Raw genomic sequence first — 12,500 nt, 5'->3', positions numbered from 1 at the left:
TTTCTATAACCCACCGAACTCTGACATGGATTACAGGATCTTTTTCGTGCGCACTTGGTCTTGTGCTTGCGTGTACACACGGGGGTGTTCGGGCACCGAGGAGAGTCTGCACACAAAGTTGACTCTGAGAAATAAATCTCTCGCCGAACGTGGGGACGAACTCACGCTGACAGCGGCCAACTGGATACAAATCCAGCGCGCTACCGACTGAGCTACATCCCCGCCCTGGACCAATCTTCATGAAACTTTACATGAGAGTTCCTGAGTAAGATATCCATGGACCTTTTTTTTTTTGATAAATGTCTTTGGTGACGTCATACCCGGCTTTTTGTAAAAAATTGAGGCTGCACTGTCACGCCCTCATGTTTCGATTTGTTTCGATCAAACGGATTCAAATTTGGTCAAGCAATCTTCGACGAAAACCGGACTTTTGTATTGCATTTCAGCTTGGAGGCTTAACAATTATTTAATGAGTTTGCATGGTCATTAAAAATTTGAAAAATGTAATTAAAATTATTTTTTATATAATGATCCAAAGATAATTTCATCTTATTCTTCGTCAATTTCTGATTCCAAAAGCATATCAATATGTCATATTTGGATAAAACAAAAAACTGCTCTGAAAAATAAATATATGAAAAGTATGATACAAATTAAATTTCCGAAGTCCATTTACAAGCAATTTTATCTTATTCCGTGTCGCTTCCTGTTTCCAAAAACTGATAGATAAGATATATTTGAATTAGACATTAGCTCAGAAAGTTAAAAGAACAGAGATACAGAAAAGCGTGCTATCCTGCCCAGCGCAACCATTACCGCGCTATTCTGGCTAGTTAATTTGACTGCCTTAGCCACGAGCGGTGGACTGACGATGCTACGAGTATACGGTCTTGGTTAGAAAAAAAAATGCAGTGCGTTCAATTTCATTCTGTGAGTACGACAGCTTTACTAAAATTGGGGTGTGCACGTTAAAGATCCCACGATTGACAAAAGGGTCTTTCCTGGCAAAATTGTATAGGCATAGATAAAAATGTCCACCAAAATACCCGTGTGACTTGGAATAATAGGCCGTGAAAAGTAGGATATGCGCCGAAATGGCTGCAATCTGCTGGCCGATGTGAATGCGTGATGTATTGTGTAAAAAATTCCATCTCACACGGCATAAATAAATCCCTGCGCCTTGAATCCGTATGTTGAAATATGCGCGCGATAACAAGCAGCATAAAAAAAAAATGTTTAACCCACGTGTATAATACAGTTATCTTTTTTTCTCTTTGTGTGTGTGTGTGTGTGTGTGTGTGTGTGTGTGTGTGTGTGTGTGTGTGTGTGTGTGTGTGTGTGTGTGTGTGTGTGTTTTGTAGAAAACCTCCGGAACACGTTCAACGACCTGGACTTTGATGTGAGATATTTTGAAAATCAAACTTGCGCGGAGATGAAAACACAGATGGAAAATATACAAGAAGAACTAGAAAGCCATTCCAACTATGACTGCTTTGTCTGCTGCATAAGTTCCCATGGAAACGAGACAGGGGTGGGCGGAGCTGACGATCAGACCGTGAATGTCAGTGAACTCCAGGAATACGTCTTCTCAACCAAGTGTCCCTCCCTGGCTGAGAAGCCCAAAGTCTTCTTCGTTAATGCCTGCCGAGGAGGAGAAAAACTTGAAGGTATTTGTTTCTGTTTGACCCACTTGCATAGCTGAATTGAATCTGTGTGTGTGTGTGTGTGTGTGTGTGTGTGTGTGTGTGTGTGTGTGTGTGTGTGTGTGTGTGTGTGTGTGTGTGTGTGTGTGTGTGTGTGTTTGTTGTGTTTTTGTGTTTGTGTGTGTGTGTGTGCGTGTGCGTGTTTTCGTGTGTGTGTGGGGGGGGGGAGGGGGGGGGGGGGGGCTTGGAGTGCGTGTGTACCGTATCGTACGAGAGGGATGAATGGCCGATTTGACTTCGCTGGGGGTATGCAGTGCTTTGGGCGGTTGACGACTGTGCTAAAAGCATTGTACTTCTACTTGGCACTTGTTGTTTCACAGCCGTTTTGCATGGGGGAGGAACGGCTCCAGTCGAAAGATGGATTACAGACAAAAGTGACTTTCTTCTGTCCTTTGCTGCAACTAAAGACAACCCAGCATACACGAACGCAGACCCTAAAAAGGGCTCAGTTTACGTACAACATTTGACAAGATTGCTGAATGAACTCGGGAAGAGGTTGGTACCCATAGTTCTCTCCCTCTAGTTGTGTGGTTTTACCTCCTGTCTGCCTCTCCTTAAAAAAAAAAGGTGGTTTTATTTTTTTAACAAACGGATGTTGTTAAAATGTATGCTAAAAATATCAAGTGAACGTTTTAAAAGTGGCCCTTACTAAGGAACTAAAAATACACATTCAATCTCCAACTCAGTAAGTACTAACAAAAGCAATTTAGCAATCAACCAAATTGTTAAATATGATTAAATCATAATTGGTTGATTGCTAAATTCCTCTTGTTAGTACTTACTGAGTGAGAGGTTTAATGTGTTTTTTACATTTGGTCAAGTTTTGACTAAATGTTTTAACATAGAGGGGGAATCTAGACGAGGGTCGTGGTGTGTGTGTGTGTGTGTGTGTGTGTGTGTGTGTGTGTGTCTGTGTGTGTCTGTGTCTGTGTGTCTGTGTCTGTGTGTCTGTGCGTGTGTGTGTGTAGAGCGATTCAGACTAAACTACTGGACCGATCTTTATGAAATTTTACATGAGAGTTCCTGGGTATGAAATCCCCAGATATTTTTTTCATTTTGTCGATAAATGTCTTTTATGACGTCATATCCGGCTTTTTGTAAAAGTTGTGGCGGCACTGTCACACCTTCCTTTGTGCAATCAAATTGATTGAAAATTTGGCCAAGCAATCTTCGACGAAGGCCGGACTTCGGTATTGCATTTCAGCATGGAGGCTTAAAAATTAATTGATGACTTTGGTCATTAAAAATCTGAAAATTGTACTTAAAATTATTTTTTTATAAAACGATCCAAAATTACTTTTATTTTATTCTTCATCATGTTCTGATTCTAAAAACATATAAATATGTTATATTCGGATTAAAAACAAGCTCTGAAAATTAAAAATATAAAAATGTTGATTCCGAAATCGTTTTAAAAACAAATTCATCTTTTTCCTTGTCGGTTCCTGATTCCAAAAACATATAGATATGATATTTTTGGATTAAAAACACGCTCAGAAAGTTAAAACGAAGAGAGGTACAGTAAAGCGTGCTATGCAGCACAGCGCAACCGCTACCGCGCTGAACAGGCTCGTCACTTTCACTGCCTTTTGCACTAGCGGCGGACTACGGTCATTGTGAAAAAATGCAGTGCGTTCAGTTTCATTCTGTAAGTTCCACAGCTTGACTAAATGTAGTAATTTCGCCTTACGCGACTTGTTAGTTCCTTAGTAAGGGCCACTTTTAAAACGTTCACTTGATATTTTATTATAGTTTTGTTCTTCTTCTGCGTGCGTGGGCTGAAACTCCCCCGTACACTCATGTTTTTGCACTAGTGGAATTTTACGTGTATGACCCTTTTTACCCCGCCATTTAGGCAGCCATACGCCGCTTTTGGAGGAATCATGCTGGGTATTTTCGTGTTTTAATAACTTACCGAACTCTGACATGGATTACAGGATCGTTTCCGTGCGCACTTGGTCTTGTGCTTGCGTGTACACACAAAGGGGGATAAGCCACTGGCAGGTCTGCACATAAGTTGACCTGGGAGATCGGAAAAATCTCCACACTTAACCACTAGTTTTCCGCGGCCGGAATTCGAACCCTCGACCTTCCGATTAATAGGCCGACGTCTTACCACCCCGCCACAGCGCCCGTCGTATGATAGTGTTATACTGTATTGACATTTTGTTCATACCTACTGCCATTTGTCAATTGCTAATACAGTAGAATCCGCTTGCTAAACACACGGTTAATAAGGACAGCCGCTTTTAAAATACACTTTAGTCCGGTCCGGATTTATCACTATTTGGCCCATGTAATAATCCTTCGGTTAATAAATACAAAAATCCGGTTAATAAAAACAGTTTGTTGGCGAAATTGGGTATTTTTTCCGTGCTGGGACGCCTACTTAACACAAATTTGACAATGTATTGTCAAACACGGAGCGATATCTACTCACCCGACAGACGATGCAAGCATTTGCTGAAGCTTAGTGAGCAAAGTTCAGCGAAAATTGTGATTTAGGGGGGAAACGAGATCACGAGAATTAGATCACGTTTGCATTCTCTCATTGCTACAAGTCCTGCGAATGGGACTGGAAAGACGGGGCTTTCCTGACAGTGACAGTGATAGCTTTAATTGTGTTGATGCCGACATCCGCGCATTTCTGCGCAAAGAGCCACTGAAACAGCTGACAATGGACAAGTTTTTCAACTGAATCGTACAGGTACATTTACTTCATGATCGCTTCCTTCACAGGAGAGGAAATTCTGTTTTTTTTTCTGTTTGATTTTTTTTTTAAATTCGGTTAATAAAAACTTTGGTTAATAAATACAAATTTGCCCAGTCCCGATGTGTTTTATCAAGCGGAGTCTACTGTAATTGTTAATGTTTTTTAATAAGTTAGGTGTTACCATTGTTTCAAAATACATCGCTTTTGGGATTTGCTTTGAAATGGGTTCTTTTGTCAAACACCATAAAAAAAAAACGTTGCGTGTTTGAAAGAGTGTAGCTGGATAATGAATCCAAGCTGCTTAATATTCTACACTCTGACAAAAGAAAACATAAATCAAAACTGGTTAAAAAGGGAACAACTCTAGCTGACAAGGCCAAAAGACTTTTGAAGGCCGATTTAAACGAGAATAATGTAGCTGCGGTGTCAACACATGAGTACAAAGATTAAAATGTGTGCACACGAGTATAACGTGCAAGAGCTAACTTTTGTCATGGAACAGTCCAGCGAATTCTACGTGATGATCTTTTCATCAAAAGCTGGCTTAAAAATGTGTGCCTTATAAGCTGACAGGGGAACGGAAGACGCAACAGTTTGATGTTTCTCGCGAGCTAAACGTCCCTTAATTTGTTATTGAGGTTTTAAAGCAGAGTCATGGCTATTCCCCATATTATTTTACCAACAAGGTCCCGTTACTTTCGATATCCCGTCTGATAACAGCACTGCCGTTGTTACAAACTAGACCAAAACCGTATTACCAAAACATTCTTAATAGTCCGGCAATCATGCAGCTATCAAACTGCAAAACCCAGACCGCCGTTCTCCTCCATGACAATGGACCGTACCTCTAGTCCTACAAGTCCAAATGATCCCAATTTTATCTCACATGTTTTTTATGCCCGATTTCACCCTTTGGCAATAAGACTTTTTGCCAAGAAGTTTCAATGCATCATTCGGACTTTAAAAAAAGCTGTGAAATAATTAGAGCTCAAAAGCAACTCCAAATGAAGCAATCTTTAAGCCTCGTCGGATTGGCTCAGGCACTTGTGACTTTGCATCAATGTAGGAGAAGAGTCGACGTGGCCACTGTAATTCTGGCTATATACACCAGTCTCCCTGAAAGTCACATTAATTTGATCATTTTGTTTAAGGTCATACCTCGTAGTGGCACTTTGTGTGTGTGTGTGTGTGTGTGTGTGTGTGTGTGTGTGTGTGTGTGTGTGTGTGTGTGTGTGTGTGTGTGTATGTGTGTGTGTGTGTGTGTGTGTGTGTGTGTCTGTGTGTGTTTAATTTCAGAAAAATGGTCACCCAAATATTGCACAAGCTGAACGCAGAGTTGAAAAAGGACCCCTTGGGAAAAAAAGTGCTACAGACAGCTGAATATGTCAGCACGCTTGAAAAGGACCTCTGCTTTTATGATCCAGGTTTGAGAGAGAGAGAGAGAGAGAGAGAGAGAGAGAGAGAGAGAGAGAGAGAGAGAGAGAGAGAGAGAGAGAGTATGTGTTTGCATATGGGTGTCAGCGAGTGCGTGTGTGTGTGTGTGTGTGTGTGTGTGCGTGTGTGTGTGTGTGTGTGTACGTGTGTGTGTGTCTGTGTGTGTGTGTGTCTGTATGTATGTATGTGTGTGTATTTGTGCAGGTATATATATAACTAGAGGAATACCCGGCTTGGCCGGGGTGAATTGCGAGACAGAGACAGACAGCGTGGCAGTTCACCACATTCACCTTTGAAGGCAAAGTCCTCAGTCTCAAACGGGATTGAGAATTTTAGAGCTTATTTCTAAGCCCTATATTATCTGTTATGGCTTCTCAAATGCCAGAACATAGAGACAGACAAAAGCCGCTAGAACCCATCACAAACAGAACTCTACAATCCACAGGTGTTGCCTCCACACACACACACACACACACACACACACACACACACACACACACACACACACACACACACACACACACACAGAGACACAGACACAGAAGCCGTATATATCTATCTATATATATATATATAAATAAATAGAGATAGATGACAGTGGATTTTTCGAGAAATAGATTCGACCTTTGCACTTTTACAGTGAGGACAACTTACGGGTACATGCAAGCAAAGCCCACAACTTCTAAGGCGAACAACTCTGCAGAGTCTGCTGTGAAGGGCGACGGTGGTCTCCCTGTCACACTCGACCCCCTTTGAATGAACTTTGTCCCCAAAGTTCCGAACCATGGACCCGCCAAGCTTAGGTCCCTCCCAGGTGGAATTGGAACAGCACGAAAATGATTCAGTGGCCTGAACATTTCATGTCGAGTCCCATCGCTGTCGACGACGCCAAATGTGACCGAGTGCCGAAACACCACAATCACCTTTGAAGGCGAAGTCCACGCAAACGGGATTGAGAATAACTGTTATGGCTTCTCGAAGGAAGGCCTGAACATACAGACACATGATGATAAAATCGTTTATTTAACGTCACCCTGTAAAAACATTGGCGACATTTGTCTTAGATTAAAAACACACACAAGCGCGCACACAAACTTTCCCTTTATGTACAGTGGTTCACCCCCTCCCACCCCCCGCACACTCTCGCTCATCTAATTAAAAATTGCAATAAGAGATACTTGGATATAAAATGGTATTCTTAAAGGTTCTGATAAAAATATAAAGTAGCTATATGAGAAGCAATGGCGTCAGCCGCAGCAATGTCTCTTCATATCCAAGGACCAAGTGGGTGCGTGTGCACAAGTCCAGCGATAAGTTTGGGACCTTGCCACCCAAAGTCTTTATTACAACTTAAAAGATAGCTTAAATTTTCATTTGGGGTATTTGGCAGGATATTTCTATTCGAGTTTATAAACTGAGTCAGGGGTTGAAAGTGGTATGAGTTCAAATCACACTCCAAAGTCAAATGAGCAATGGTGAGGTCGGATTGACAGGTGCATTTAAGCTCTAGAAATTGGTAGTTCCTAGCTTCTGCCCTTAGGCGGTTAAATCCTTTTTATTACACGTGGGCATGCATTATAGGTGTTCATCTGTTTTGGTGGGGCTTCCCGGATGAGCCAACCAGAGCTTATAGCCGTGTGCATGTATTTGTTCCTCCATTCTCTCCAGAGAAGAGAGTCTGAAAGGCTACTGATCTCAGAAGCAGACAATGGCAGGTCTACCTCGGAGGCGCCTATGTCTTGGGCAGCTTCTTTAGCGGCTTTGTCTGCTCTCTCGTTGCCAGGCACGTTCACGTGTGCTGGACACCAGACCAGGTAAATCTCGCTTCCTTTTTTTATAATTTTATTTGCCAGCTCCTTTGTGGCAATGACAAGATCCTGTCTTTTTGATCTTTTGTTAGTTCTTAATGCTTCAACAGCTGCTTTGGAGTCAGAGAACATAGCTATCTTTTGAGGAGGAGTGTTCTTGAGGTTGAGATGAACAAGCGACATGCAGATGGCAAGGAGCTCAGCTGAGAAGATCGAGTTTCTGTTGCACAGTTTAAATTTCCCAGTCAGGTCATCGCTGGGGATTACAAAAGCTGCGCCAGCCTTCTTGTCATCCAAAACTGACCCGTCTGTGTAAACATGAACATGGCCTTTGTATACAGTATCAATGTGCTCAAGGGCTTGTATCCTGAGTAATAACTGATCATCCTTTGTAGCTGTACAATATTCTGTGTCAAAATTCATTTCTTTCATTGTCCATGAGGGATCACGAGATATGGGGTTTTGGGCCACATCATTTGGGTCGACACTGATTTCGTAAAAGAGTGAAGCATTGAATTGAGCCAGTGAGGTGAAAGTAGTGCCAAAGTGGGCCTTTTTGTTTTGGACATGGTTGTAATGCGGTTGTAGCTCCTCTTTTGTTGAGTTTTACACTGTGTTGGCTCGAACATTGTAATCCGCGCAGCACTTACGTCGCCACATGTCAAGAGGGAGGAATCCTGCTTGATGGTATACAATGGCCTGCTTTGAATGCCTTGGGTGTCCGAGGGCAAGCCCAAGGGCACGACATTCCGCTGACTGTAGCTTATCAAGCCATTTTCGAGCCGACGAGAAGTAGGCCTCCTGTCCCATATGATAGTCTTGATCTTATAAGAGCTCTGGTGATGTTTGTTAGAATAACTGGGCACTTTGCCCATGGTTGGGCAGCCAGTATTTTAAGAAGGTTGATGGTCTTATTTGGTTTGCTTAAAAGATACTTTAAATGAGCAGTCCATAGTCCATTTGAGGTGAAAAGTACGCCCAGATATTTCACACCAAAGCCGCCAGACCACATCACAAACAGAACTCTACAATCCACAGGTGTTGCCCACACACACACACAACACACACACACACAAACTAGCTTGTTTTATTACGAAGAAGTTACATTGTGTGTTTGGTAGTTGTTCTCTATTTAGTTAACCTTTAATCCTAATTAGAGCAAATTGGCTTCTATAGACACTCAGCAAAATAGAATAAAGACAAATTCACAACTGGTCCATATTAGGAGCTTGGCGCCTCATCGGGACCAGTGAAGAGGCCTTCAAGAATCACTGTAAAAAGCCTCCTATACTTCAAAATAATATGATACAAATTAACATGCAGGTTAAGTCAGACCAATTCAAAAATGTTTCAGATTTATATGTTTCGGTCCGACAAAAACTTTATTTGAAACACAACAAGAAACTAAACAAACGTATGAAAAACACTGAGAAAAGGATTGAAGTTATTAACTTTCAAGTAAAGAAGACTGTTTTGTATCATTTTTATATTTAGTCAAGTTTTGACTAAATATTTTAACATCGAGGGGGAATCGAAACGAGGGTCGTGGTGTATGTGCGTGCGTGTGTGTGTGTCTGTGTGTGTGTGTAGAGCGATTCAGACTAAACTACTGGACCGATCTTTATAAAATTTGACATGAGAGTTCCTGGGTATGAAATCCCCGAACGTCTTTTTCATTTTTTTGATAAATGTCTTTGATGACGTCATATCCGGCTTTTCGTGAAAGTTGAGGCGGCACTGTCACGCCCTCATTTTTCAACCAAATTGGTTGAAATTTTGGTCAAGTAATCTTCGACGAAGCCCGGACTTCGATATTGCATTGTAGCTTGGTGGCTTAAAAATTAATTAATGACTTTGGTCATTAAAAATCTGAAAATTGTAAAAAAAAATACAAATTTATAAAACGATCCAAATTTACGTTTATCTTATTCTCCATTATTTGCTGATTCCAAAAACATAAATATGTTATATTTGGATTAAAAACAAGCTCTGAAAATTAAATATATAAAAATTATTATCAAAATTAAATTGTCCAAATCAATTTAAAAACACTTTCATCTTATTCCTTGTCGGTTCCTGATTCCAAAAACATATAGATATGATATGTTTGGATTAAAAACACGCTCAGAAAGTTAAAACAAAGAGAGGTACAGAAAAGCGTGATATCCTTCTTAGCGCAAGTACTACCCCGCTCTTCTTGTCAATTTCACTGCCTTTGCCGTGCGCGGTGGACTGACGATGCTTCGAGTATACGATCTTGCTGCGTTGCATTGCGTCTGATTTCATTCTGTGAGTTCGACAGCTACTTGACTAAATATTGTATTTTCGCCTTACGCGACTTGTTATTAAATCTCGAGAGCTAGTTAAATGTCATGTTTAGATTCATTCTTTATTAACGAGAGGTAGCGTCTGTTGGCATGGCGGATAACCCTCATCTGACAACCCCAAGAAGACACCTGTGAAGGGAAACACTTTAATGGATTGTCAAAGTGTGGAAGTGAAATTATTTAAGAAAGAAATTTAGACAAGTTTTAACCAAGAAATTAGGTTCAAACGAGGGCAATTTGAAAAGGCCTAAAGGGAGGTAATGCTCCGTATCAGCATGTAGATCCAGTAAAAAATACACGAACAAGGAGATCTAATTTTGTAGAAGTTAAACACCAAAATTGGTCAAAGTTGTTTCTGCGGTTCAACGCAGGGCTTTGGCAGAGAACCAGACTTCTGCAAGACTAACTTATTCAGTTGGATGCTACCATTATATAATTATTATGTACTAGATGAATACCCGCTCCGTCGCGATATAACCTTAAATGGTTGAAAACAACGTTAAACACCAAATAAAGAAAGATGAATACCCGCTTCGCCGGGTAACCGGCTTCGCCGGGAAGAAGTAGAGCCGAATACTCGCACCGTACGCCGGCTTCGCTGAATACCCGACTTCGCCGGGAAGAAGTAGAGGAATACCCGGCTTCGCCGGGATGAAAGCGTTGTGGACAGTGACCTTCTAAAAATAGTAACGAGAATATGGATGAAAGCGTTGTGGACAGTGACCTTCTAAAAATAGTAACGGGAATATGGATTGACGCCACACGAAGGAAGGGAGATAAACGCGCAAAACACTGGAGAAGATAAGGAAGAGTTACTGGGAATGGCTGTAGTGGATCTACAGAAAAACCAAAATCGGTTCAGCGCTGCGCGCTGAGAGCACGTGTTGAAAATTCTCTGTCTGTCTGTCTGTGTTTGAGTTTGTGTATGCGTGCGCTAGTCCGTACGTGTGTACTTGTACGTGCGTAAGATTATGCGCTTGTGCGTGTGTGTTGTCCGTACGTATAAACAGTCGTGTTGAGTTTTGTTGTTTGAATTTAGTTCTTTTATGTATGTATGCATATGCATATTCTGAGGCTTATGTATGCAAACCTGTGTTTACCTTTTCATAGATTTTGCATTGCAAAGCTCGTTGTCTTAACGTAAGCAAAACTGCCAAAGACTTGTTTCAAAACTTCATAGGTATGCACAGGTTTTTTGGTTTTTTGGGTGGTGGGGGGGAGGGGGGGTGGGGGGTGCTGATTGAAAATGATGCTGTCAACTTTTGTCTCGCGTTTATCCCGTGGTAACAGCTCGAGACAGGCAGTGTGCAACTTATAACACAACTGAGATAGGCAGAAACCAAATACGTTTTTTCGTTTTTCTCAAAACAGTAAAAAATGACACAGGCACTTATTTATGAACGTGGCGTTGTGCTGCGGGAAAGAGCTATATAAATGTGCTGCGGGGGAAGAGCTGTATAAATGTGCTGCGGGGGAAGAGCTATATAAATGTGCTGCGGGGGAAGAGCTATATAAATGTGCTGCGGGGGAAGAGCTGTATAAATGTGCTGCGGGGGAAGAGCTATATAAATGTGCTGCGGGGGAAGAGCTGTATAAATGTGCTGCGGGGGAAGAGCTATATAAATGTGCTGCGGGGGAAGAGCTGTATAAATGTGCTGTAGGGGAAGAGCTATGTAAATGTGCTGCGGGGGAAGAGCTGTATAAATGTGCTGTAGGGGAAGAGCTATATAAATGTGCTGCGGGGGACGAGCTGTATAAATGTGCTGTAGGGGAAGAGCTATATAAATGTGCTGCGGGGGAAGAGCTGTATAAATGTGGTGTAGGGGAAGAGCTATATAAATGTGCTGCGGGGGAAGAGCTATATAAATGTGCTGTAGGGGAAGAGCTATATAAATGTGCTATTGTAAAAGACGAATTTCGGAAATAACTCCGTCGTGTATCTATGGGTTGCGGAAGAGTTGTATGTGCTCCCGGCACACCCCTCGCTAGTGATTGGTCCCTTTATTGTGTGTCTGCCATTTTGCAAGAAAGGGTAACTCTTCCACAGCGCAAACAAACCCGACGGAGTTATTTTCGGAAATCGTCTATTATCAGCTGCATTATTTCAGGCAATTGTAACTGCTTGATAGCAACAAAAGGAAATCGTTCAAGATAACTTGCTGAGATACTCTTGTTCTGTTATCGTTCTGTTTTTTTGTCTTTCTTTTTTCGGTGCAAGCAGCGGTGGGCGCATCACTTCGTGGAGGAGCACCGGACGACAACCGCACCGAGGTGCAATGCACTATGTTGACTTGTAGACAATTTAGCCAAGGGAGGGAACTGATCACTTATGTCACTATTCTGTGTTGTCTTCGAATAAGGGGATGTTTTATGGGTGTTAGAGGTTAACTTACCGTTTGATTCGGCCCCTGAGTTTGTACTATATTTATGTGACCTGAAATCTAGGATTGTGTTTAGTTAGTTTACTTGTTGAAGGTTATTTTAAATGTGGGACACTGCGATGTGTTGTGTCGCA

The 12,500-nt window shown here is 41.7% G+C and overlaps 1 protein-coding gene across 1 annotated transcript in view; it reads left to right on the top strand.

Annotated features, from left to right (window-relative positions):
• Nucleotides 1-12,500, top strand: part of LOC138946704 (caspase-7-like) — a 32,316-nt gene that overhangs the window by 16,635 nt on the left and 3,181 nt on the right. Inside the window, exons 4-7 of the mRNA XM_070318113.1 lie at nucleotides 1,362-1,667; nucleotides 2,024-2,198; nucleotides 5,713-5,840; nucleotides 12,207-12,256. Of these exons, the coding sequence (XP_070174214.1) occupies nucleotides 1,362-1,667; nucleotides 2,024-2,198; nucleotides 5,713-5,840; nucleotides 12,207-12,256 (659 nt within the window). The remainder of the gene's footprint in view (nucleotides 1-1,361; nucleotides 1,668-2,023; nucleotides 2,199-5,712; nucleotides 5,841-12,206; nucleotides 12,257-12,500) is intronic.

This window comes from Littorina saxatilis, linkage group LG14, assembly GCF_037325665.1.
Source record: "Littorina saxatilis isolate snail1 linkage group LG14, US_GU_Lsax_2.0, whole genome shotgun sequence".
Taxonomy (NCBI): domain Eukaryota; kingdom Metazoa; phylum Mollusca; class Gastropoda; order Littorinimorpha; family Littorinidae; genus Littorina; species Littorina saxatilis.
This window is presented reverse-complemented; position numbering and strand designations above follow the sequence as displayed.